General features: G+C 42.5%; 4 protein-coding genes across 11 annotated transcripts in view; 2 read left to right on the plus strand and 2 right to left on the minus strand.

Annotated features, from left to right (window-relative positions):
* Positions 1–4,106, minus strand: part of LOC117964866 (mutS protein homolog 5-like) — a 36,877-nt gene extending 32,771 nt beyond the window's left edge. Inside the window, exons 1-2 of the mRNA XM_059010942.1 lie at positions 3,828–4,106; positions 542–630 (exon numbers count right to left, since the gene is read on the minus strand). Coding sequence (XP_058866925.1) covers positions 542–630; positions 3,828–3,924 — 186 coding nt within the window. The 5' untranslated portion in view covers positions 3,925–4,106. The remainder of the gene's footprint in view (positions 1–541; positions 631–3,827) is intronic.
* LOC117433698 (chloride intracellular channel protein 1-like) lies at positions 4,106–13,687 on the plus strand. 2 transcript variants are annotated; one of them, XM_059010940.1, is made up of 6 exons: positions 4,130–4,687; positions 9,991–10,100; positions 10,247–10,372; positions 10,689–10,795; positions 11,435–11,616; positions 11,885–13,687. In XM_059010940.1, the coding sequence occupies exons 1-6, from the start codon at positions 4,646–4,648 to the stop codon at positions 12,044–12,046; spliced, it is 729 nt and encodes a 242-aa protein (XP_058866923.1). In that variant the 5' UTR covers positions 4,130–4,645; the 3' UTR covers positions 12,047–13,687. The 2 variants fall into 2 exon arrangements, with proteins under 2 accessions (XP_058866924.1, XP_058866923.1); XM_059010941.1 differs by lacking the exons at positions 11,435–11,616; positions 11,885–13,687 and adding an exon at positions 11,029–11,270 and having other exon boundaries at positions 4,106–4,687.
* A 378-nt stretch (positions 13,688–14,065) lies between these two features.
* LOC117433703 (protein Bouncer-like) lies at positions 14,066–15,910 on the minus strand. The gene is made up of 3 exons (XM_034909944.2): positions 15,785–15,910; positions 15,294–15,416; positions 14,066–14,617 (listed from the first exon to the last, which is right to left on the minus strand). The coding sequence occupies exons 1-3, from the start codon at positions 15,834–15,836 to the stop codon at positions 14,400–14,402; spliced, it is 393 nt and encodes a 130-aa protein (XP_034765835.1). The 5' UTR covers positions 15,837–15,910; the 3' UTR covers positions 14,066–14,399.
* On the plus strand, positions 14,702–26,854 carry LOC131709090 (N(G),N(G)-dimethylarginine dimethylaminohydrolase 1-like). Of its 7 annotated transcripts, none has more exons than XM_059010946.1 (7): positions 14,702–14,788; positions 20,997–21,372; positions 22,966–23,068; positions 23,433–23,506; positions 23,821–23,940; positions 24,533–24,676; positions 25,011–26,854. In XM_059010946.1, exons 2-7 carry the CDS (start codon positions 21,079–21,081, stop codon positions 25,125–25,127), a joined length of 852 nt encoding a protein of 283 aa, XP_058866929.1. In that variant the 5' UTR covers positions 14,702–14,788; positions 20,997–21,078; the 3' UTR covers positions 25,128–26,854. The 7 variants fall into 7 exon arrangements, with proteins under 7 accessions (XP_058866929.1, XP_058866933.1, XP_058866928.1 ...); XM_059010950.1 differs by lacking the exon at positions 14,702–14,788 and adding an exon at positions 18,108–18,394 and having other exon boundaries at positions 21,071–21,372; XM_059010945.1 differs by lacking the exon at positions 14,702–14,788 and adding an exon at positions 18,109–18,394.
* Positions 26,855–26,909: the final 55 nt, after the last annotated feature.

The raw sequence follows: 26,909 nt of genomic DNA on the forward strand, positions 1-26,909 counted from the left end.
TTGACCAGAGGGTCGTGGGTTCAATCCCAGGTGGGGGACCCTGCTGCTGTACCCTTGAACAAGGTACTTTACCTAGATTGCTCCAGTAAAATCCCAACTGTATAAATGGGTAATCTCTGATCTCTTGTAACAATTGTAAATTGCCCTGTATAAGGGCATCTGCTAAGAAATAAATAATAATAATAATAATAATAATAATAATAATAATAATAATAATAATAATAATAATAATAATAAAATAGGGACTGGAAGGGAGGGAGGTTGGTTCTAGTGGTTAGAGCTGAGTAGGGACTGGGAAGGAGGGAGGGAAGCTGTCTCTGGTGGTTAGACCTGAGGGGGGGCTGATATGGTGGGACTGGTAGGAAGGGTGGCCCTAGTGGTTAGAGCTGAAAAGACTGGTAGAGGCTGCTCTAGTGGTTAGAGCTGAGTAGGGACTGGGAGGGAGGCTCCCAGTCTTGTTGGACTTGCTACAATCCTATAGCGCTGTTAAACTACAGCTGTATCACAATACATTCATTATTATAAGAAGGGGTTGTGGTACCTCACTGGGGCCTGTGTCTTCATCCTCTCCATCGCCATCTCCTGTCACTGTACAGGAACCCCAGGCCAGATCCGTCATCACTGCTCCCTCTGAGAAACACACAGAGCAGCATCCAGAAACCAGGTCCCATTTCAAACATACAGAGCAGCATCCAGAAACCAGGTCCCATTTCAAACATACAGAGCATCCAGAAACCAGGTCCCATTTCAAACACACAGAGCAGCATCTAGAAACCAGGTCCCATTTCAAACATACAGAGCAGCATCCAGAAACCAGGTCCCATTTCAAACATACAGAGCAGCATCCAGAAACCAGGTCCCATTTCAAACACACAGAGCAGCATCCAGAAACCAGGTCCCATTTCAAACACACAGAGCAGCATCCAGAAACCAGGTCCCATTTCAAACACACAGAGCAGCATCCAGAAACCAGGTCCCATTTCAAACATACAGAGCAGCATCCAGAAACCAGGTCCCATTTCAAACATACAGAGCAGCATCCAGAAACCAGGTCCCGTTTCAAACATACAGAGCAGCATCCAGAAACCAGGTCCCATTTCAAACACACAGAGCAGCATCTAGAAACCAGGTCCCATTTCAAACACACAGAGCAGCATCCAGAAACCAGCTCCCATTTCAAACACACAGAGCAGCATCCAGAAACCAGGTCCCATTTCAAACACACAGAGCAGCATCCAGAAACCAGGTCCCATTTCAAACACACAGAGCAGCGGTAGGTTCAATCGATTTTCTGGGAATGGTTTTTTTTATTTGTCTTTATTACGAACACATTATTTAATTATTATTGACGACTCTTTATCGCCATTCACACATCTGTACAGATAAATAAACAGCATTATTAATATTTTTAAAAGGGGTTCTTCCCATTGCCAATAGCATACTGTAGGCTTACAGCATTTCGTTTTTTTTGTTGTTTTTTTTAAACAATGAGATAACATTTATCCTGTAATATAATAACGCGAGAATTAAATTCTAAAATACATGTTTTATTACTTCAGTTATGTTACCGTAGATTCTTTCCCGTTATCTCCTTCGGTCGCTTCTCTTAGCGCGGGAATCTCAGTTTTCGAATGAGACTGGCGCTGGCTTAGCTGTCGTCATGGAAACGTGCGCGTGCTTCCTTTCGCCTTTTAGCTGAGCAATACAATACAGACCTGTCAACTCTCCCTTATTTGCCGGACTCTCCTGTTTTTTCGACGCTTCTACCTGGGACAGATTTTCTCCCGTATTTTGCTAAAAAAAATCTACTGTTAAAAGTCACTACTGCAATCCCCATCTTTACTTGGCAGGGTTTAGGACCCACGGGAGCCCTCTGTGGCAGGCCTGCTTTCAGTGCTCGTACAATAAGCTCTCCTGTTCAAATATATATGCATGCAAATATGAATGCAAATTGGCAACAACATATTCTCACATAATCATAAGCAACGTTGGAAAAAGGCATACTTTCTGTAGACTATGCCGGACTGACTTTAACAGTGGGACATGGGTGATGTTTGTGGTGAGCAGAGAGATCACAAAAACACCAAAAAGTAAGTGACGCACAGAAAACCAGCGCTACAATAACGTCTGTCGTTGCCTAAGGAAAATTGGAGATCAGGAAAGCTATACATGCAGAGACCTTTACATGCTGTGATTCGTTCAGCAAATCTGACGTGTTCCCAGACTCACACATTGCAAAGTAGTCTAAAAGTCACAAATACGTTTCTAGTACAATTTCAGCATCAACATTGCTTTGGAAATTCAAATTAACTGATAACGTGTTTATATACAGCAATCGTGTGTTCATTTAAAATAGAGGATAGTAGACAGTGATACTGACAGTGGTGTTATCGGTCCGGCACATATGTGCAGTGTAATAACGTTGCAATACCACGTTGTTGTGTAGTTTGGCATTTTTTAAATTATTTTTTTATGATGGACTTAATGAATTTTGAGGGTTTTTTTCTTGTTATAAAGCAGGTGCCACAGCTCCCCCTTTGATGGCGATGTCAACGTGCAGTACCAAACTCAGCTATTAGGTTTGTGGTGTGATGAAAGTTACAACGCCAACTGTGTATGCATGCTGTCGTGCAACATCAACTACAGTGGACCAGTTTACAAAGTGCTGGCTACTGCCAAATCAGACACCTACAACTACAGCACAATAAGAACCACAGCATTTGATTGTGAAGCATGGCATTGTTGTGTTTGATATTTGTTTCCTTTATAAAATCCATTAGAAGGAGCACCGCATCACAGTCAATCATTCTAGTAACCTAATGTTTTTAAGCATTGAAAATCTAGTTTAAAGACATAAGCGCTGACGTTTAGAGTATAATATCTGTTTGTCTTGAATTTAATAAAGCTACATATTTTAAGTTGGCTGTTTTTGTTTATATACTGGAGTTCATGTGTACTTGTGAAATCTGAGAGGAACACGCTGAGTGGCTGTGCTACAGTCACTTCGGGCTCACGTTTTAGTGACCCTTACTTTTTGTCCCATAATTTGAGTCAGTGTTGCCACATCCTTTAGACCTGTATGTAATTAACCAGAATATGCAATTATCAGTAACATATACAGCGTATTACAGATACATTCATTTGTATACATGAAAATTGTACACAATTGTGCAGCACGTTTTTTTTTTCTTTTATGAACATGTACATATATGTGCCATGTAATTTCATATTCTGGTTAAATGCATAAAACTATCTGACACACGGGATGTGCAATTAACAGGAATCCACTGCACGTGCATTTTCATAAGAAATGCGCTTCACGTTTTTAAAGTTAACAGGACAATACAGTTATCAGGTATACAATTCATTGGAAAAGACTGTACTTGTATAATGTTAAAACCTTTAAGAACCAAATATATTGGCACACCATGGCTCAACTGACTCAGTGACACAAAAATAAGCTAGAAACCCATATTGACAAGTTACCTCTCATCAGCAAAATAACATGCACGTTTGTTTGTTTTATTCTTTAAATGTTATTTTTTTCATTTTCCAGAATGTATATTCACTGACTGGCACAACACTAACATTACAACTAAATTAACTTTCTCTGCACCACAGACTAGGTCGCGACCTGAACCCCTCACTTAAATTCTATGCAGCCAGGGGCCCTAACACAGTTAAAGTCAATCTAAAGTCTCGAGGAATGTTATAGAGATCGCAGGTCCTCGCTAAAGGACTTGCACATTATTAATCTTAAGAAAAAAAACAAAACAATTTCAGACAGAAAAAAAACTGTAGAAAATCCTCTAAAATTATAAATGTACCTTTAAAAAAAAAAAGCCAATTTCTTATATCCAGATTGCCCGAGCAGAAATGGAAAACCAATGATCTTGCAAACCTGATTCGAGCACCGATTATCATCTCAAACAGTTTTCAAACGTTTTACTATTCCCCAGCATAGACTAGCACAGCTTCGCCACTCATGCAATACTGCCCGAGACATATAGTGTGATGATAATATATTTTGAACCATACATTATTTAACTGCAGTTTGAGATCTCTAGACTGTTTTAGAATTGCACTGCAACTGTACCATAGTGGGATCACGGGTTGTAGCGGACATTTGGCAACTTTCCTGACGTCATTTGCACAGTTCAGTACGCCCTTATTCTTTCAACCTTGTTGCAGCCTGCGTTTCTCTCTCTCTTTCTCTCACACGCTGTTGAAACGGGGTGGGGCCTCAAGCAAATCCGTTGCTAGCACTAAACTACAGTGCAGGGCGATTTCTAATCAGGAAGTAAGGAAGGAAACGACCTTAGCAAAGGGAACGATTCAGAACAGAACATCATACTTGTGCAGGAAACTAGAAGCACACCCGTCCATATTTACACTTACTTACGCATAAAGAGATACGAAAGGTGATTTTTTTTTATTTAAATTTTTATTACGTTACACATTTAGGAAGGTAAACTCCCAAAACAACGTTGTTTTTTTTTTTTTAATACAGATCTAGGTTATTTTATACCGTCTTATTGTATATATATATATAAAACAAACACATTAATATACAATATATATATATATATATATATATATATTAATTTTATTTTGACGGTTGTGATACGTCAGTAACCATACCGCCATGGCAGACGCAGAGTTACCGCAAGTGGAACTTTTTGTAAAGGTAAGAACATTTTAATGTCACGCATTAACTGTTCATGTTAAAAGCTTTTGAATTGTGATCTCGGTTTGGTTCCAGAATGTTCGGTGGTACTAATGTGCAGATTTTTTTTGCGCCGTACAGTTTAGGTACTGTAAATTCGCGATGGTTTTCGAATGCTTATTTCTGATTCTGAGGAGAGAACTCTATGTTAAATTAAGCTTTGTTCAGGAAGTGAAGCACGTAGACTTTCCCCAGGGCTATGTTTTGTTTTTTCGGGGGGGTGTGGTGCTGTGTTTTTTCTACCAGTCTACAGTGTATAGGGCGGCAGTGGTCATTTCTCATTTGGCGACACGTTTCCATTTTTTTTCCAGCGAGTAAGTGAAAGGGGACTTTGTTAAAGTTTCAATTTCTCTTCCTCTTTCAAACAACGAGGGGCGTGGGCTGCTAGTGCACAGTGTTCGTTTTGGCGGGTTTTATTTATCGAAGCACATCATATGAAGCTTTTATTTAATCAGAACTACACATTTGGTGTATTTTTGCTCGGCTTTTCTGACCGTTTATTTGGTTTGTAGGTTGCTTGTATCTTTACAGTACTGAAAATGAACTGTCCCCCTCACCCTCTAAGAGAATGGGTGCACCCTCCTGTCCAGGGCAGGCTTGAGGCATGGAGACTGAACTGCTCCTTCCCTCATCCCTAAGTGAAAGGGTGCACCCTCCTGTCCAGGGCAGGCTTGAGGCATGGAGACTGAAGTGCTCCCTCCCCCATCCCTAAGTGAAAGGGTGCACCCTCCAGTCCAGGGCAGGCTCGAGGCATGGAGACTGAACTGCACTCTCCCTCATCCCTAAGTGAAAGGGTGCACCCTCCTGTCCAGGGCAGGCTCGAGGCATGGAGACTGAACTGCACTCTCCCATTCCTAAGTGAAAGGGTGCACCCTCCTGTCCAGGGCAGGCTTGAGGCATGGAGACTGAACTGCTCCCTCCCTCATCCCTAAGTGAAAGGGTGCACTCTCCTGTCCAAGGCAGGCTTGAGGCATGGATACTGAACTGCTCCCTCCCTCATCCCTAAGTGAAAGGGTGCACCCTCCAGTCCAGGGCGGGCTCGAGGCATGGAGACTGAACTGCACTCTCCCATTCCTAAGTGAAAGGGTGCAACCTCCTGTCCAGGGCAGGCTTGAGGCATGGAGACTGAACTGCTCCCTCCCTCATCCCTAAGTGAAAGGGTGCACTCTCCTGTCCAAGGCAGGCTTGAGGCATGGATACTGAACTGCACTCTACCTCATCCCTAAGTGAAAGGGTGCACTCTCCTGTCCAAGGCAGGCTTGAGGCATGGATACTGAACTGCACTCTCCCTCATCCCTAAGTGAAAGGGTGCACCCTCCTGTCCAGGGCAGGCTTGACAGGCTTGAAACGTGGTCCATTAACACTAGTTAATGGATTATGTATGTCTGTTGGTATGTCAGCACTACATTCTTCATTAGCATAATTTATTGGCGCCAGTTCACGTACTCTTCCAGATTAGAGTTTCTTTAAAACTGCAGGCAGAGAGTGCCCCACAATCCTGTTCAGTTTGACACACCACACTGTATGTAATCCCTTCTCGTGTGTCTGTGTTAATTTAATACTACATTATCACAGAGTTTATTTTCATTAAAAGCTATTGAGAAAAAGACAGGATTGTGGGATAGTCTAATTCTCAACATCTTTTAATGAGACTAAACTCTGTAATACTGTAGTATTAAATTAACACAGACACCAAGAAGGGATTACATGTAGTCTGGTGTGTCAAACTGAACAGGATTGTGGGATAAGGTTCAGTTTGACACCAAGATTTCTATGTTTCAGTGTTTATTTATACCATTTATATTTGTAGACATTTTTGAAGTGAACACAAAATACAGTAAACTACATTATGAACCAGATGGGGAGTGGGCACAACATAGTAGTCTAGAGCCCCTTTCACACTGGCATGCTCTACCCGGGTCAGGACCCGGTGTCACGCGGGTCGGGTATGTGATTTCACACTGCTTTTGATAAAGCATTGACCTGGACGACAGACGCAAGCGCACGACGCGCGTATCAATGCCCTGGAAGCAGCTTGTTACAGACGCTTCCATCCAAGCTTCTCTGGATTGAACCGTCGGCACAAATGTTGATTAGAGCAAACGTTTCTTCATCCCTGCTGCAATCTGGCTCATGGCGTGTCTCAATCAACAAACATATAGCTAAACAGAAATGTTCCTTGCGGAAGTGAAACCTTCACGCAGGAGTGGCTGTTTCATATTGCGTGGGCTCGTGAACGGTCATCAAGCATTTTGTCTTGCTCAACCCGAGTCGTGTCAACTCACATCCTGAGGTGGGTCGCTGGGACCCGGGTACGACCCGGGTACATGGTTTCACACCACGCAGGATTGTGACTCGGGTAGGAGTGCCAGTGTGAACGGGGTTTAGTACCATGTTACTGTATAAACACTGTTTCAGCTTGTGTGTTATCCGTGTTGTTTTGGTTAAAAACCTCAAGTCAGAAACTCCCAGATTGAATTCCCTCTTAGATTGGTCTGTTTTACGTTCTGCCGTTGATCCTTCCTCGGTTTCCATGGCAACACTCTTTCCGGCTGAGCTGTGAACGGAATGGTGCTTGGAGCTGCGTTACCTTCCAGCCGGTGGTGGTTGTTATCACGGGCTGTGCTTCCCTGTACTGTTTGAAATGGGTGTAATCTGAGAGGTGTGCTTTAGAAACCACGTGTGCTGACAGTGTTTGCTTTTTGGGGAACAGACTCTCACGCTGTTTATATAAAACAAATTACACTCATTAACCCTTTCAAAGCCAGGTTTAGAATACTATGCTATAAACACTTGTTTCTAAGAGTCATAGTCATTCAAGTTTGATCTAATCATCATAAAACCATATCATTTAAAAGCATAGAACTTGAAAAATATTATTTTCAAACTGTTTACAGAATTCAGAACATGGTAAAAAAGAACACATTCCCTGTAACAATGTACTATCCCATTTCAGTGTGTCCGGGCCCAGATTATGGTGCAACAGATAAAAGATTGTCCCCACAAGAGATACAGTAGTAATCTGTTGCTGTATGAAGACCCTTTTTTTCCAGTAACTATTTCAGTAATTCAGAACATGCTGGGATATCAAATGGCACAGAAATGACAAAAAGATTACATTTTTCAATAACTATTTATGCATTTACATCACCGTAAAGTGTATACCTATGACTAAGTAACTACTGACCTCTGTCCAGTGCAATGTAATGACACCAAGGGGTAGTGTTAATGTAAAAGTTAAAATCTGAGGAGAAATAAATAGAGTTCCAATAATAAGACCATGAACTAAATGAGCTTTAAGTAAATAAATGAAATAGTAAATAAATAAATACTTAAATACATAATATAAAAAATCCGCCTTGCCTCCCTGATCACCTGCACTGTCAGGCACGGTAAATCTGAAAGCTACAGGGTTCAAGTTATTTATCAAATGTTATAGCTAACTTGAAATCTGCAACTTTAAGAGCTGAAAACAAGTACAAAGTTCTAGTTAAGCAAATGATCAATTCAATGAAGGGTCTAGTTAAGTAATTGAGAGCTCAGTTGGAATGAAAACCAGCAGACACAGGGGGTCCCCAGGATCAGGACTGGGAAACCCTGCTCTAGAACAAAGAAGGTGCGTGAAAACTGTATGCAAAACCAAGGCAGTTATCATGTTTATTTTGTAGAGTGCGACAGACAGACAGATGGACGGGCTTTATTAGATTAAGGGCCCTAATTAGGGAGGACTTTAAAATCAAGGAGCTGACTATTAACCCAACCAATACTAAGCACAGAAACCAGGACCAGAGGACTGGAAATGAACTAGACGTAGAACAGAGGGTCAGAAACACCTCTTTACACAGCGAGTAGAGAGGCTGTGGAAAGGGTTACCTAGCCACGTTGTTGATGCTGAATCATTAGGGTCCTTTAAGACCCAACTTGACTACGTTCTGAGATCAAGCAGCTGCTAGGAACTGGACGAGCTCTGATGGACTGAATGGTGTTTTTTTTTTTTCTCTGATTGGGTTACCAAGGAGACACTGATTGTCTGTCTGGTTGTAATGTGAGAGCTGCGTTGCATTTACATCTGCTCCACACACAGGAAGTGAATGACCAGGTTTCAGGAAAAGAGTTTCAATGAGGAATTCACAAAGAAACGCTCGCTGAGAACAGGATATCCTCTTTCATGCCTTTACTGCTTTCATTGTTTAGAATATATTTTATGCAACGTATGTCAGTGACATGGTCTTGAAGTGGAAATGTTAATGTCATATACAGTGCTTTTGTAAACCTACGCCGAGTATGATGGGCAGGTCAGCCGTGCTGATACAGACAAGACAGCACGGTCAAAACTGAAACTGGCATGGTGATGTCATAAATAGGGTCTCCTCTGGTATGTGCCATGGAATACAGAAGGAGAAACGTGTGCTCTGATTGGCTGAAAGATCTCTAGCAGTCTGTAATAGATGTTACTGTTTTGATAACTAATAAGGGAAAGTCAAAACTGTCATCTGAAGCTTTTTAACTACTGTTTGTACACCTGTGTGTTACTTTTATATAGAAAGAAAGATGCCTGTCCAATTGTAGGGCACCAAACCTGCACCCTTTCAGAGCTCCCCTTAATATAGTCTATTGATGAAGTGATCAGGAGCCAGGACTCTGAGCAGGGTTATAAACTCTCACAAGCCCTGCTGCACCCAGTCCAGAGTTTCAGAGCTCCCCTTAATATATAGTCTATTGATGAAGTGATCAGGAGCCAGGAGTCTGAGCAGGGTTATAAACTCTCACAAGCCCTGCTGCACCCAGTCCAGAGTTTCAGAGCTCCCCTTAATATATAGTCTATTGATGAAGTGATCAGGAGCCAGGAGTCTGAGCAGGGTTATAAACTCTTACAAGCCCTGCTGCACCCAGTCCAGAGTTTCAGAGCTCCCCTTAATATAGTCTATTGATTAAATCATCAGGAGTCTGAGCAGGGTTATAAACTCTCATAACTGCATGACTAACACTTATTAATAACCCTACAGACTCAGAGGTGTGCCTAATTGATGCTGCAATTCAGAGCAGGTTTCTAAGGGGTGTGATGTTCAGACTCCAGGCACCTACCTGGTCATTCCAGTAATATACCTGACCAGGATGAGGGAGTTCTGAAACTCCTGTTATTGTGAGTATGTCTCTCTGGCTTGGTTGAAGTGTAGGTTGCAGTCATTGTGCTGTGGTGTGCTGTACTCGGGTATACTGCGCTGTACTGAGCCCCTCTCTGCTTGTTCTGTTCTGTATTGCAGGCGGGGCTCGATGGGCAGAGCATTGGAAACTGTCCCTTCTCTCAGCGACTCTTCATGGTGCTGTGGCTCAAGGGAGTCACTTTCAACGTGACCACCGTGGACATGAGGAAGTGAGTCCATCACAGACTGCACACATATACCTGTGTCTGTATTAATCTCCTCCCTCGCCCTCTGTCTCCCTCTCTCTATGTGTGTGTTTATTCACCCTCCTTCCCTCTCTGTGTGTGTTAATCCCCCCTCTCTCTGCTCCCTGCAGGAAGCCGGAGGTGCTGAAGGACCTGGCTCCCGGCGCTCAGCCCCCCTTCCTCCTCTACGGCACGGAGGTGAAGACTGACACCAACAAGATTGAGGAGTTCCTGGAGGAGAACCTGAGCCCTCCCAAGTGAGTCTGAACTACACCGTGGAGGAGAATCAGAGCCACACAGGCACGCACGCACACACACACACACCAACAAGATCAAGGTGTTCCTTGAGGAGACACTGGGCTCTCCCATGTGAGTCCAAACACACAGAGGCACAACCAGAACCACACACACTGGGACCTGTAGTGATCTTGTCTAGTTATTTTGTTGTCTAGATGCAATATGCGTCTATGTTCTGTAATTGTGTGTCCATGAGTTGTGTAATCAGTGTGTTGCAGTATTGTGTGTGTCTGTGTTGTGTTGCGTAGTTACTGTTGTGTTTCTGTGCTCTCGCAGGTTCCCCAAACTGGCAGCTAAGAACCCCGAGTCAAACACAGCCGGTCTGGACGTCTTCTCCAAATTCTCAGCCTACATCAAGAACTCCAACCCTGCCATGAACGACAGTGAGTCCTCCCCTCTCCCCCTCTCTCTCTCTGTCAGCCTCTCACTCGGCCCTGAAGAAGCTGGATGTATACCTGAGCTCCCATTCCCTCCCCCTCCCCCCCACTCCCTATGTCTTCTCTCTCTCTCTCTCTCTCACTCTGAAGCTGGGTCTGCTCAAAGCCCTGGCAAAGCTGGATGGGTTCCTGAGCTCCTCTCTTCTCTCCCACCCCTCTCTCCTCTCTCTCTCTCTCAGCTCTGGAGAAGGGGCTGCTCAAAGCCCTGGCGAAGCTGAACGGGTTCCTGAGCTCCTCTCTTCTCTCTCCCCTCCCCTCTCTCTCTCTCTCTCTCTCTCTCTCTCTCTCTCTCTCTCTCTCTCTCTCTCTCCCCTCCCCTCTCACCTCTCTCTCCTCTCCCCTCTCACCCCTCTCTCCCCTCTCTCAGCTCTGGAGAAGGGGCTGCTCAAAGCCCTGGAGAAGCTGAACGGGTTCCTGAGCTCCTCTCTTCTCTCTTCTCTCTCCCCTCCCCTCTCTCTCTCTCTCTCTCTCTCTCTCTCTCTCTCTCTCTCTCTCTCTCTCTCTCTCTCTCTCTCTCTCTCTCTCTCCTCTCCCCTCTCTCTCTCTCCTCTCCCCTCTCACCCCTCTCTTCCCTCTCTCTCTCAGCTCTGGAGAAGGGGCTGCTCAAAGCCCTGGCGAAGCTGGATGGATTCCTGAGTACTCTGCTTCCGGAGGAGATTGATGAGAACAGCGCGGAGGACGAGAGCGTCTCGACTCGCCACTTCCTCGACGGAGACGAGCTCACGCTGGCCGACTGCAACCTGCTGCCCAAACTGCACATCGTCAAGGTGAGGGAGCGGGCGGGCGGGGGGGCGGTCTGTGTCTGAGTCTCTGCCTGTCCTCTCTGTCTGTCTGCAATGGCGTGTTTGAGGTCTTGTATTCAAGATGGTGAAAGTGTCTGTCTGTCTCATTGTTTGTAGGATTGCATTATAGATGGGGCTGAACTGTCTGTCAGTCTGTAGTAGTATTCTGTAACAGATTGCAATGACGTGTGTTTTATTGTCTGTCGGATGGATTGTATTATAGATTGTTATGAGGTGTCTGTGTCCCCCTCAGGTGGTGTGCCTGAAGTACCGCGGGTTCGAGATCCCGCGCTCGCTCTCCTCTCTCTGGCGCTATCTGGACTCTGCTTATGCCAGGGAGGAGTTCTCTTCAACCTGCCCGGCCGACCTGGAGATCGAGCAGGCCTACACGTCCGTAGCACGAGCGCTGAAATAACGGGACACAGAGGCAGGGACAGACACACGCATCACCCACGCGCTTGTTTATAGTGTTTATTTATTTCTCGTTTTTCTTTCTGCCCGTCTCTGTAGTGTTCACGAGGACTCTGTATTGACTCCCATGTAGTGTAGACCTTCTCTTCTAAACTGCACAGGAGCGAAGGGATCAACCAGGAAGTTTGATCATGATTATTTATGCTCAAGATATATCGGGTTAACATTATGGGGGTGTGAGTGTTTTTTATTTTTTTTTTAATCTTCCAAGTGCTATAAATATACACACATGTGCACGCACACTCACACTGAGACACAAGTTAAAATCTTTGATTGCTATACTTTTGCAAAGATAGGATTGTGTAGATGCAGTGAGAAATAAATATATTATATACAAGGCATTTCATATTGGCTGATGGATTTGTAATATAGACTGCACTTATACACAAAAACATAAAGGGAACATTTGAATTCTCAAAGGGACCAAGCAATTGTAATTGATCAGTTAGTTCAGTTACACACCTTTCCAAGCGCAATCATTCACAGTTCCTCGTTGCGTTTCACATTGAGCAAACGTTCTCGTATTTTCAACCCCTTTTAAGTGACCCCGTTTGTTTGAAAAACGTTCTATAGTATGCTTGTGTATTTGTACCTGCGATTCCTGCTTTGGTAGAATGAACAGAGTAAGCTTGTTCATGTGTGGAGCTATGTATCCTACAATTCAGTGTAATTATAAATGCAATTACTGCAGCATATCTGTAACTAATTGAACACAGTAGCATTGTAAGTGCAATTTCAGCAAACAGTGAGGCTGTCATTGTAATAATTGACTCCAGATCTGTGACCAAGTGACTAGCTAACTCCTTTCTGAGTTTCAGTAATACAGGAGGGGTCTCTCCCTCTCCCTCTCCCTCATCTGATAAAATAAAAATACATTTGTCTTAATAGAGCACGTAGCTTTAAATTCCGTCTACAGTCTCTGCCCACTAGGTGGCGCTGGTTCTTGCTGCTGTACAGACACGTTGGCTACTTGTGTAACAAGTACAGTCTATGGAAAAGGAAGTGTGTATAAACCTAAACGAAGCCAGCACCTTGCCTCACATCCAGCTCTGCGTCTTCTTTAAGTGGGAAAGTCCATTTGAATGAATACAGGGCTCCAAAAAGAGATTTGCTTTAAAAAATAGAAATACAATCGCTGAGGTCCACCGCATATGAAAAGTTTGAATTGTTAACTTTTCTTGTATGAAGGTAAAGCTGCCAGCTAGAACTGAAACAGCTCCTGCATTCAGATTAAACACAACAGAGTTTATCAAAGGGCTTTTAAACTCTGTTTTTAGGAACTGTAATAAGAAAGATGGGCAACATCGTAAAAGAAGTGATTAGAAGCTCCTTTAAAAAGACTTTAGCTTAAGTGTTTTTTTTTTTGTTTGTTTGTTTTTGCCAGACAAATAATAGCGTGACCCGTCCCTTTAATTGTTATGACTTCAGTAATTCTGTTTTTTTGTTAAGATGTTTGATTCTGGGAGTGAACAGGTTCAGTGTTTTCTGTTCAGTGGGTGGTTATCCTCCTCGTGTTTAGTTTTAAAGCCTGTTTTTCATAAGTGCCTTTTGTAAAAACCGTCCCCAATAAAACTCTGTTTCAGAATGTGGTCAGTTTTTGAGTTTTCATTTAGCAGCTCTAGGGGAAAGCAGACTAATCACATCACTGTTGTGTATTGGCAGTTATCATAACGAGTATCTAACCTACATCTGCTGCACCGCAGTGCATCCATTAGCCTTGTCCTTGGAAAGCTTTGCCCCCTAGTGATTTTATTATGGAATGCCACATTGAACAAATGTAATATTTTTTACATCCATTAGAGGGCAGCAGGGGGCCAAGTTACCGGTTCTATTGATGTAGGTTAAACATGATTCTGAGAGCTCTATTGAGGTCTAGGGGTAAACTTTTAAAAAGGTTTTCTACGTTCTGTGATAAATAAAATTAACACAACAAAACACAGTTTCCCCTGCCTTAGCTTAGACAACAAAACACGTTTAAACAACATTTAATACCAGATGTATTTAATCTAAAGAAAAAGAAACAAAAAAGTTAGATTGAAATACATATCAGTCCAGTGTATCCATTAAAACAAGGACCATTACACATTAAATCTTTATTATTATTATTATTATTATTATTATTATTATTATGTAACACAATCATGTATATTAAACTTAATACTAGCATGTATTAGTTAGGTCATAGTCGTTTGGATACAGTTCTGGTTATATTCTACCTTGTGAATCTACATGTTATCATCAGAACTTGTGAATCTGGTGTATTTACACATGGATTATATATACTTGTTAAAAGCAACTCAAAAGTAAGTAATCACTGCTGTGATTATCAGGCTGAGCAGTGCCAGGCAGGGTGCGCTACTCTTCTGTCTCCATACGGGGGCACTGTTGCACAGGTCAGTATCACAGCAGGTGTTTGTGAAGGTGAAGTTGATTCCCATGGCAAACTTCTCTCCTGTCAGGCCACACAGAGTGGGCAATACACAGCTCTTCTCATAGAGCACTATCTGTAATCCACCTGCAGGGGGCGATGAGAGGGCGATTGTAATAGCATGTACACACGAAGATACAAAGATACTGGGGCTGATATGTGTCACACGGGTCTGTGGCAGACAACTAGACCTGAAGAGCCGTGCCTGAACTCGTCAAAGGAACACAGACTTCTCAAATTATAGAAAACACGAGATATGTAAGTAATTGCAAAAATCAAATGTATTTTGAGGCTACTGATTATTTAATTTAGTTGTTTGGCACAATAAAAAGCCTTTATTATTATTATTATTATTATTATTATTATTATTATTATTATTATTATTATTATTTGTAGTAGTATCGTTGTTCTAGTATCATGTTCTTAGTATTATTATAAGTAGTATTGTTTGTATTAAAATTCATGCTGGTGTGATTTTTTCAATTATTTTTTTTTTAAAGAATCTGAAAAAGATGTGTCATCAAAATACAAATAGAATTTTTAAAAAGTACAAGTTGAGGGTGTCATTGCTATAGATTTTCACCAGGAGGCCGAATTGAAAACAGGTCGCTATATGACCTTAGATTGCCGGACTAAGAAAGTTAGCCATTTTGATAAAGCAAGTCCTAGTAATGGACATCAGTTGAACTGAAGCTAACACCCGCCATCTTGGTAGAGGAAATCTTGTTACAAGACAGACAGACAGACAGACAGCGAGACAAACCTTTCCTGCCGATAGCAGCACTGGACAGACAGCGATTTCCAGAAGGACAGGTTCTGGGGTATTTGATACAGTCGATTGGGGAGATAGCTGGAAAAACGCAGGTGTAGCATTTCAAGCCTTCTCCTGCAGGGGGCGAGAGAGAGCGCGAGAGAAACAAATTGGACAGATCAGATCATATCTTAAACCTAGTCCAGAATTAGTGACCACAAACGGCAGCTAGAAACTGTCAACATACGAAAGAGAGAATAACTACAATATTAGTGTTATATTGTGCAGATATTTCTGTATTTGCTCAATCTGTCCTTTCTTTCTTTCTTTCTTTCTTTCTTTCTTTCTTTCTTTCTTTCTTTCTTTCTAATCAACTTCAGATGACATGTGATTAATAAAGACAGCTGTATTTCCACCCCGATAAAAATAAACACATTCTGCAACAGTGCCATCCTTTATTTGCTTGCTGTTTGATTATTTCATCCAGCAGCGGCTTGACTCACCCAAAGGGAAGAGAGTGGCAACCATCAACGCGAATAACAGGATTTGACGCATGAAGAGACTCTTTCTTTCCTTCTTTCTTTCCTTCTCTCTCTCAGTCCGAGTGTTGCAAGTTCATAGAGCGTCTTTGTTTAAACCCAATATATAAACTCCACCCCCCCCCCCCCCCCAGTATATTTAATTACATTAGAGTTGACAGAACAGTCACTATGCTTGACAATGCTCGCATCTTTACCACACTTTACTACACTTTGCAGTGTTTTTACTATGCTTTACTACAAACTCTGGGCTATTACCAGCGGGATACCAAAGCAGTAAACTTTGAGAAGGGGCTGGTTCATTATCTTCTCTGTGCTTTACTACACTGCTGTGCTTTTACCAGGGGGTACTAAAGCAATACATTTTGAGAAGGGGCTGGTTCATTATCTTCGCTGTCCTATACTGTGCTGTGCTTTTACTAGGATATACTAAAGCAGTAAACTTTGAGAAGGGGCTGGTTCATTATCTTCTCTGTGCTTTACTACACTGTGCTGTGCTTTTACCAAGGGGTACTAAAGCAATACATTTTGAGAAGGGGCTGGTTCATTATCTTCTCTGTCCTACACTGTGCTGTAGCACAGGGCTATCCAAGCAGTAATATTTTAAAAGGAGCTGGTTCATTATCTTCTCTGTGCTTTCCTTTAGGGCCTGTCCTCCAGCTCGTCAGGGTGGGGTTATTAAATTAGCGCTAATGGCTGTTGATTCAATTCATGATGGAGATCATCTGATGTGATCTCATGACTGGAAACAGACTGCCACAAAACAGGGAGGCTTAGAATGAAAGCAATTGCTGTGGGGAGATCACATGAGATACAGCAACGGCACGCTGCAGACCTGTACAAGCACCGCGCTAGCACAGCATTGCAAGCGCAGCGTACAGAATCCGTGCATCTAGCTCTGCTCCCTTCGCTTTGTGCATGTCTGCAGTCACGCTTGTTATTGCAGACACTCATAAACTGCGCGAGCTGCTTTCACCGCCAGCTGCCTGCAGCCTAGGCCAGATCTGTGTGCTTATAGAAGAGTCAGCGGGGTCTGTCACTTTGGGTCAAGTTTCCACTTGTTATTCTAGCAAATACACTGTGCTCTAGACGAGCGTAGCCCGTCACTGTAAAACAAATATCATATTTTAAAGGTACATTTACCTTAATATTGACTTTAAACTGTATTTGTAGATTCATTCTAGTTTCTATTTCTGTATTAGTAAATGCACATCGTTTTTTTTTTAAAGTATTTTACACAACATCTGCTGTATTATTGAATTGTGGTTTGTCACACTTGAACAAAAAATTATTGTATTTCTTGCTCTTATTGTATTACTTGTATTGTAACACTTGAATGTATTTTGTATTTGCTTGCGATTGTAAGTCGCCCTGGATAAGGGCGTCTGCTAAGAAATAAATAAATAATAATAATAATAATAATAATAATAATAATAATAATAATAATAATAATAATAATAACTATTGAACAACTTTTACCGTAATTAAAAAAAAAACTGAAAAACAACAGGTCAATATTAAGTTATACTTTCACGGTCTAGCAGTTGTCAGATGAAATATGCAAATAATGTATATCACTCGTGCAGAATGTGTTTATTTTTATCGGGGCGGAAGTACATCTGTTTTTAATAATCGCTTGTGACCTGAAATTGCGACAAGGCGCTCTTAGATAAAAAGAAAGAAAAACAGAAAAAAATGAAAGATAGAAAAGGCGTGATCTTGTGGGAGATGAGAGAGAGAGAGAGAGAGAGAGAGAGAGAGACAGACAGCCAGACAGATGGTGTGTTGCGCAAATCCTTACGCTTCTAATTCAGATGTTCAGCGTTCCCAGCCAAAATCTCCTGTCAGAACAGTATTAATATAATCCCCTGTGACTCACCAGACTCCACCCTCAACCTCCGCTTGTGTTACTGTAATACCACAAGCTGCAACATTACAAAACGAGCAAAAATCACCTCTTAATGAACAAGACCTGTATGGATCACGGGTTTGCTATTGCTAGCTAGCAGCTATACCATAACATCAGCTATAACACAGTGAAAATGAACTGAAATTACCATAGCAGCTATACCCCAAAGTATTTGAAAATGTAATCAGACTTTGCTATTTTAATTACATTGTTGGTACATTTTCAAGATATCAAAATCGCAGTGAGTTTTATTTTAAATGCAGTATGTGTCCGGTACTGTAGTTGTGTCCAGTACTGAACGAGTTAAAATCATGTTTGACTTGTGTTTTGAGTTTTGAACGCTAGAGGGAGACTTTGCGCGTATTTTTCGTTTCTTTCTGGACAGCACAGTGTTATACTGAGTGGGAAGCAGTGTGATCTCGTCCACGGAGAGTGGCCGTTTTTTGTGTTTTTTTTTTATATTAAAATTAAAAGTAAGAAAAATCAACTAACCACAGCGAAACACGGACATTGGATTCGTTATTTATAAGAAACACAGCTAAGACCTGCACGGATTATCAACGGGGAAAGCGATTTTAGAGACGGCGAATGGAAATTTAATGACCGGACAAAAGCAATCCGGTCTGGCTGGGCGAGGAATTTAAAAACAACGGACCTTGAGCGAGGTAAAGCAAGCACTACCTAAGAACCTGCAAGACCAATTATTCTGCTGTTAAAACGTAAAAAGAACGAGTAACGCCAAAAATACGTAAGAATGGCTACAGCGACGTAAAATAAATACAAGCGAGTATTATTTTAATATATTAGGTAGCGCTCACTTTTCTGAATATGAGCGACAAAAACTGTGCCTTTGTACATGCAGACCAATGCAAAATCTACAGGCAGCCGTCTTAAAGAACCACTCCCAAACAAAATAGAAATTAAACAACTGTATCGGGTGTATTTCAAGAATCTTAAAGTGTTCATGATTTATGATTTATATTTTAGTTTTCTATATAATATTATTTTTCTAAGAATTTCAGGGGTTGAAATATAAATTACTTTTTTTTGACACATTATTACATCTGGAGTTGAAGGGGTTAATGATTAAACTCCGTTTGATATTCGTTCTAGGTTGTGTTTATGTTTACAGCGTTACACTAAAATATTTTGCAAGTTAATTATTTACTACATTCTTCCATAGTTGTTCGCCTTTGTGCACCCTGCATCATCAGAAACCAGGCCCTGCTGGCTGTCCAGTTTGTGTACATTCCCTAGAGGCAGGTAGTTTCAGCTGCAGGCAGGCAGGCACACAAGCTGTGGCAAAGACATATAAAGCTATTTTAACGGGGGGAAAAAAGGATCACTATTTTGAGAGATCCATCTTTTTGAACAATTAATACAACAGCTATATATATTTATATATAATATACTTTTATGTAATGGTCCTCAGTTTCGTTATGGGCAGTTCGCGGGAGAAAGAGAGAGACAAAACCAGATTCTAAGACGAAAGATCACAAAAACAAACAAAAAAAAAACTTTTTAGCCCCGTCTATAGAAATATACTGGCGGACGAGACACCGGTTATCGTACAAGTTTGGAATGTACTGGCAAGGCATTCTGTTTTGGGTTGAATAACGAGTCTGTAACTTTATAATACAGGAGAAGGGGGAGGGGTGGGGAAAAAGAGAGAGGCAGGCAGGGACACACACACACAGAAATCAAACAATGAAGCCTGAGAGACCGAGGTGGGCGGATCTGAGGGGGATTAATATAAATCAGATAGCGGAGTTTGTGTTGAGATAGAAAACGGAGAGAGAGAGGAACGCGAGGGTGGGACAAAGAGAAAGAAAGAAACGGGATACACGCTGGCTTCAACACGAAAAGGTAACAGTATTAAATTAATATACTTATATATTTTTAATGATTATTTTATAGGGGATGCATTTTGGTTGCGTTTTAACAAATCTAAATACCGTCTCTCACTTCTCCTTGGTTTTATGAGTAAGCGTGGATGGGCGGGGTCCTCTTTTCTATCACAGTATACACACACATGCACGTATAGCTCTATCACATCATATCAAGCCCCCTCTCTGATTCCAGTTTTAGTTGAATTGACTGTTCGCGTCGTTGCTTTTAACCCGTTTCATTTTGTAAAAGAATATTGCAGAGAAACGCTCCGCATGATTCTCAGTTTGTTCAGCGGCCTTTAAAGCGTCGAAAACAATTGAAACATAATTACCGAGCGATTAATCCCCTGTCGGGTTGGCACCTCACAAGGCGAGGGCATCTGTTCTGTCGACATCCGCCCTGCAGCTCAGATTAAACCCGTAGTTCCTGGGATGACATTATTGCATCTGACGGGCCATCCGATAGCTAGCGGCCTCGCCTCGCCGTTTGGGACTCTTTCTTTGATTTTGCATATAATAATACCGCTAGTGCATTTGCATTGAGGAGAATGGTCGATTAACCCTTCTGGTTTGACGAAAAACACTTGGAGTTAACGGTAAAACAGGCGCTGGTGTGGTTAAAATAGTTTGCAAAACGAGTTGTGTGAGCCGCAGCGTCATGAGCTCAACACCGTTTAACTTCTTATGAACAAGAAGGAACGCTCACACAACTCTGCAAACACGCCTTCGTTGTTCTTGGAAAGAACCCCAAATGAAATAGCCTCTCAAGATGTCATATGGCAGGGATGGAAATCAGACTCCCATGGCATAGCAGTTTGATCCATTCCTGGTTTTACTGTGAGGTTAATCAGCCACACAAGCTTGAGGTTAATCAGCCACACAAGCTCATAATAAAACCTGGAATGGGTGAAACTGCTATGTAGGAGTCTTATTTCCATCCCTGCCATATGTGTCAAATATTCAAGTTTATTTTCTTGCTGCAATTCCTTAGTCTTTTTTTAGCACCTCAACTATATTAGTTGCTTGTCATTGACATATATGTAACACAGGCTAGGTGATTCTTAGAGAATGTAAACCACCTGGACAGCCAACACAGCAAGCTGCAGAATGTAGCAGAGATTCTCCCAGCATATAGAGATCGGACCCTTTGGGTGAAGTTTAGTTTTGTTGGAGTTTATTAATATGAGGATGGCTGATCTAGCCTGTGTCACCCTTGTCTGTGGCAGGCAGCTAGACCTGAACTCGGGTGAAAGAATTGCAAACCCAAGGTGACTGTTCAGTTAAAGACTGATCCTTTTAGGATTTGTAGTCCTGGTTACCATTGCAGTGTTTAAACCTTTACAGCCTTGGCTCTGATTTTAATTGTTGTCTTTTGTAGATTATAACAGAGAGGCCACTGCAAAAATCACACATATCACAGCCTCCTTAAAAATCCAGGAAATTTACCATCAGATTTGGAAATGGCCGGAACGTCGGGATACGGGAAGTTCACCCACGCGGTGGTCCGAGGAATCCCGGATTCCTTCGGGAAGAGTAAAGCGACAGGAGGAGAGGGGGAGGAGGTGGATCTGGCCAAAGCCCAGCGCCAGTACGGAGTCTATACTGGGATCCTGAGGCAGAAACTGGGGCTGCAGCTGATAGAGATCCCAGCTGACAGCACGCTGCCGGAGAGCTGGAGTGTGGAGGATACAGCCGTCATACAGGGAGATACAGCTCTCATCACACAGCCCTGGAACAAGGACAGGAGGAGAGAGGTGAGGAGGGGGAGAGGGGAGAGGGGAGGATACAGCCGTCATACAGGGAGATACAGCTCTCATCACAGAGCCCTGGAACAAGGACAGGAGGAGAGAGGTGAGGAGGGGGAGAGGGGAGAGGGGAGAGGGGAGGATACAGCCGTCATACAGGGAGATACAGCTCTCATCACACAGCCCTGGAACAAGGACAGGAGGAGAAAGGTGAGGAGAGAGGAGAGTAGTGATACCACTCTCATCACGCAGCCTTTGAGCAGGGAGAGAGGAGGAGAGAGGGTTACACAGCACAGAGAGAGAGGGAGAGACACTGCATTCGCCACACAGTCAGGGAGCAAAGGGGGTGGAGAGAGAGCGGAGAAGAGCGCTATCTGGCTCGCTGCCAGTGTCCACTGAGAGATGAAATATTCACAGCAGATTTCCGGCTCAAATCCAAACAAATCGAATAACTGTGTCTGTCTGTAAGAATATAAATCAACCCAAACCTCAGCTTGCCTATCCCCCCCCCCCCGACCCTCTAGGGGGTCCAACTCTAATCTCTTCTCTTTCTCCCACTGTGTCAGTGTTGAGATTGGGGAAAATCTCTTAAAAAATTAATTAATGAATAAATTAAAAAATCAGGCAAAAATGAGAGCAGCACCCCCCCTAGTGGTCATTTTTCAAGGCACAATCAGAGCAGAAAAAGCCCTAGAGAATGAACACTCTTAACAGCATATTAAACAGATGAAATACGGTGTCATTTTGATAGCATGCAGTGTTAATCACTCATTACAAACTGATGCTCAATTCTGTCTGGGGTCTCGGGGGGTTAATTGAATTGCCTGCGGGAAATGCGAGGGCGGGGTTTAGCACCATCTGCTGCTGATCGCAGCTGGCCAATGGCAGCTGAGAATTTGGGAGGGGTGGGAGTGGCTATGAGCTGAACTTGAATACTGACCTTTAATTGAAGTTCTAGCCTACCTCCTGTTCAAAGCAGTTTAATAATTTATTGCAATGTTACATCTTTAAAGCAGTGCTAGCTAAACTTTCAAAATCCATTCTCTTTAATCCTAGCTATATTTTCACCGGCCCCTATCCTTCTGAATAACATCTTCTGGATGTTTGATTTTTCTGCTTCAGTTTGGAATGTGTGCAGCTATGACCAAATGTTTTGCATCACCTATAGAATCAACTCATTTTGCGTCATAAAGTCGAATGAAACCTGCTGAATAATGTTACGTTAACATATTGGATTACATACCGCTTTGTAGTTTTCCATGTACTTAAAATAAGCTGACAAAAATTGGAAAAATGTGACATTTTGAAACATGAAATACTGTACTGCCATTATGGCTTCCGGTGGACTTTTGCAATATCATTTTATAGTTTATTTGACAACACGATGTCAAATAAAATATCATAATAGATCATATAGTTTTTTTTAGTTTTTTTTTTTAGATGATGTCTCAATCCTAAAATTCTAGGTGATGCAAGACTTTTGTCCAGAGCTGTAAATATGATAACGTTAATAAAGCTAATAAGAGGTAAGGATTGTAACTCTGATCAGGGATAGTGGCTGATGTAAGGCACAGTATTCAGTGTCTCCTGGCTCTCTTGCAGACCGAGGCTGTGAGGAAGGTGCTGGAGGAGCTGAAGCTGCATGTGGTTGAAGGTGCTGATGATGAGAACGCCACTCTGGATGGCAGCGATGTGCTTTTTACAGGTAAACTGCCATCCGTGAAGCCCCTTCAACTGCACAACCTGTGCACATCACAGTGCTGTCAATGTGGATAAGGCATGAATTCAGCAGTGTGCTTGGGTTACAAACTGCTGCCTCTCTCTGCTTCCCCGACTCTCTTCTGATGTCCCTCCTTCTCCTCTCCCACCTCTCTCTCTCTTTCTCCCCCCCTCTCCCCTACCCCTTTCCTCTCCTCCCCTTCTCTCCCTACCTTCTCTCTTCTCTCCCCTCCTAGCTCCCTACCACTCTCCTGCCTCTCCTCATTTCCTTTCTCTTCTCTCGTTCAATCTCACAGCCTCACATCCTGTGTTTATGTTGTCACTTCCTGTTTCCCTGTCTGTCTGATCAGGGCGGGAGTTCTTTGTGGGGATTTCCTCGTGGACGAATCACAAGGGAGCCGAGCTTGTCGCTGATACCTTTAGGGTGAGTACTGTGTGCCAGGTGTTGGCCTGAAAGTAAAGACGTCCTCTTTGACTTCGTATGGGATATGCATCACTGTTTGGATTTTTGGTTTCTGGAGTAAATTGAGACAGTCTAAATATTTGGTATACAACTGTATTCTAAGAAAGAAAGAAAGTGAGAGAAAAAGAAAGAGACAATGATTTTAATTAATTAATTTAGAGCTAAAAATATCATTACTGACTGGACAGCTGCTCCACCTGTTGTGGTTCCCCCTGTGGTGATATCTAGTACTGCAGCAGCTCCAGTTCCTCCTGACTGTGGGTCCTCGTTTGCAGGATTTTGCTGTCTCCACTGTGCCTGTCAGCGGAGTCGCGCACCTCAAGAGTTTCTGCAGCATGGGGGGTCCTGACACCATCGTGACGGGGAGCAGCGAGGCGGCCAAGCAAGCACTCAAGGTGAGTCGCTCTTGAGGCTTTGCCACTTTGAGGTGCTCCACGACTGAGTGAATGTTACCGAGTTAGCAAGGATGTCTGGAAGATTCAAACTGCTTAGAGTGAGGGTTACCACATGACTCCATGTACACTAGGACAGTTTGGGACAGTTCAGGCTTTTTTTTTTAACTTGCATCGCAATACATTCTGGTACGTTTTATGTCCTAAATCGTGTGGCAAAATGTCCTTGGCTTGTAAGAGGTATTCTTGGTAAACTGACTAATTCAATCTGGTCTTGAAGTTGGTCTGGACTCCTGAGTGCTCATAACCATATTTGTAATGCAGGGATGGAAATTAAACTCCTACTCTATAGCAGTTTCACCCATTCCAGGTTTTACTACAAGCTTGATCAGCCACAGCGTACAGGTTACAAGTTCAGGTATGTCTTATTAAACTCAGTAAAATCAGGAATGGATCAAACTGCTCTGCAATGGGAGTCTTATTTCCATTCCTGTAATGCAGATGTTGTGCCACTGGTTTGCTAGATGTGCCAGGATGCTCAGCCCTGGTATTGAGTGAGGCAGTGGTAATGCCTCCCTCTCTCTCTCCTGACCAGGCGATGGAGCAGCTCACTGACCACCACTACGAGATCTTGACCGTTCCTGACGATGCTGCGGCTAACTGCGTCTACGTCCGAGTGGGGTCAAAGAGCAACTACCTGCTGCACCGGAGCGCAGAGGAATACCCAGAGAGTGCTGCTGTGAGTCTGCCTGTCTGTCTGCCTGTCTGTTTGTCTGCCTGTCTGTACTTGTGTAACTCTGTGTGTGTGTGTCTGTGACTGTCTGTGTCTGTCTCCATCAAAATGTTGAGACAATGTAACAACTGCACTGCTATTTAGTTCCAGTGTTTTCATTTTGACAAATTATTGTTTAAATTAACCCACTGCACTAACATAAAACAAAAATAAATCACTTTGTTAAATGTTTTAGAATGTGTAAATGGTTTATTACGTGTGTTACCCTTTAATAACCATTGTGTGTATCTCTCGCTCTCTCTCTCTCTCACACACTCTTTTCCCTCACTCTTGCTCTCAGGCTTTTCAGAAGCTCACAGACTACACTCTGCTCCCCACCTCCTGCAGCGAGACCTCCAAGCTAGGGGGCGCCCTCTCCTCCTGCTCCCTGCTCATCAACCGCCGACTGGACCTCTAACCACTCCCCCCTAAGCCTGTGAGAGCCAACCAGGGAGCACGGAACACTCTGTATAGGAGGAGCTTTCACAGAAACCACACCCACAAACCGGGCACTAGGGATCCACACCAAAAGAGGCAGATTTCTTTTGTTTTGTGTTTAATGGTCTTGTGTAAATAGCATTTCTTGGCATACTAGATCAGAGCTCAACCAATCTGATTGCTAAACGTTGCGGGGATTTACTGAAACCCGCTTTTGGTAGACCAGAGAAGCAGATTTAAGGCTGCTTTTGGGGTATTTGTTTTGAACCCATTTCATACACACCTCATGAAACGTGTTCATTAAGGCTTTGCCACTTTAAGAATAACTAGCTTCAAACTTTTTTTGCTGCTTCCTTTACATTCTATGATGTTTCCAGTGATTCGGAGAGCTTCTTCTTGCAATGAGCCGTACTGTGTTAGTTTCATTTCTCAAGTCTGTGTTGTGACTCGGAGTTCAGGAGCTGCTCTTCACTTTTAGCTGCTTGTCTGAAGAATGCCTCGTTCCCACTAGGTTTTTTTTTTATAGCTTTCAGTTTGTGTTTAAAAAATGAAAGCGTTGCACTGCTAAACGTAAAACCACAATACATCTTAAAGAAGTGCCTTAATAACCTATGCAGCTGCTGGCTAACATCACCTAGTGTTTACATATCAAGTTCCACATGTTTCATCACGGCAGTAAACACTGGCTACGTGATGATGCACTTCCTTTGCAGCCAGTTTGGCTACATGGAGGATGAGATACAAAACCTGAGCAGATAGCCGCTCGGACGAGCCGTGGAAACACCTTGTTTTGTTGCCGTGGGCAGCGGTTGCCGGGAGCGCCAGGCAGTGGAAATGATACACACATGTAATGTAGGCTTGATCAACCAGTCTCTTTATTAGTAAGCACCAGCACCACCTAGTGCACCACTAGTGTATTGCAAGAATAACAAACGTGGTCATTTAGTGGTCTGCCACTTTGGATGACGTTTCCTTTCGTTTTGCTGGTAATACACTAGCTGTGCACTAGATGGTGCTGGTGCTTACTAGTATAAAGACACTTTGATCTAGCCTGTATTAGTCTTTGGCTGCAAACTATAACTGATGAGCAGCTCCTAAACAGATAATCAAAGCACCTTAACACAGATTAATGATTAATAATAATAATAATAATAATAATAATAATAATAATAATAATAATAATAATAAAAATAAAAGGTATTTGAGTAATTGCAAAAATAACCACTCCAAGTGACTGGAAACACTAAAAATAAAGGTACATTAAGAAAATAGTATTAGACAAATGATTGTTAAAATTGTGTTAGTTTACAAAATAAATAAATACATTAAGTAGCTTGTGTGCAGCTAGAACTTCCTTAGGGAATATAAACCACCTGGACAGCCAACAAGGTTCCTGAGCATACACAGCAAGCTGCAGAACGGAGCAGAGATTCTCCCAGCATTCAGGCAGCAGTGAGACGCTGCAGGACACTGCAAATGTAAATTCGCTTTTTTCAGGTCCTGCAATGATTGTTGAGAAATTGCCAGGAAAGATTTTTTAAAATTCTTTTCTTAATAACCCTGAGCTAAATGTACAGCGCATTTTGAATTCCTGTGTTTTAGATATCTTTACTAATCTCTTGAATGACAGCCTGGACTGCAGGTTATATCAATTTGTCATGTAAAACAAAAAATATGAAAAAATAAAGCTGTGAAGAAAACTGTCAACTTTCCCATTATTTTAATTTGAAGATTGAACGATATAGACCACGCACATACCATT

This window comes from Acipenser ruthenus, chromosome 41, assembly GCF_902713425.1.
Source record: "Acipenser ruthenus chromosome 41, fAciRut3.2 maternal haplotype, whole genome shotgun sequence".
NCBI lineage: Eukaryota > Metazoa > Chordata > Actinopteri > Acipenseriformes > Acipenseridae > Acipenser > Acipenser ruthenus.

Coding starts and splice junctions, on each gene's coding strand:
- LOC117433698 (XM_059010940.1), top strand. CDS start 4,646: ATGGCAGACGCAGAGTTACCGCAAGTGGAACTTTTTGTAAAG. Junction 10,101..10,246: donor ACCACCGTGGACATGAGGAA/GTGAGTCCATCA, acceptor TGCTCCCTGCAG/GAAGCCGGAGGTGCTGAAGG. Junction 10,373..10,688: donor GAGAACCTGAGCCCTCCCAA/GTGAGTCTGAAC, acceptor GTGCTCTCGCAG/GTTCCCCAAACTGGCAGCTA.
- LOC131709090 (XM_059010946.1), top strand. CDS start 21,079: ATGGCCGGAACGTCGGGATACGGGAAGTTCACCCACGCGGTGGTCCGA. Junction 23,941..24,532: donor CGGCCAAGCAAGCACTCAAG/GTGAGTCGCTCT, acceptor TCTCCTGACCAG/GCGATGGAGCAGCTCACTGA. Junction 24,677..25,010: donor AATACCCAGAGAGTGCTGCT/GTGAGTCTGCCT, acceptor TCTTGCTCTCAG/GCTTTTCAGAAGCTCACAGA.
- LOC117433703 (XM_034909944.2), bottom strand. CDS start 15,836: ATGCGTCAAATCCTGTTATTCGCGTTGATGGTTGCCACTCTCTTCCCT. Junction 15,417..15,784: donor TGCCACTCTCTTCCCTTTGG/GTGAGTCAAGCC, acceptor CGCCCCCTGCAG/GAGAAGGCTTGAAATGCTAC. Junction 14,618..15,293: donor TGCTGCTATCGGCAGGAAAG/GTTTGTCTCGCT, acceptor CGCCCCCTGCAG/GTGGATTACAGATAGTGCTC.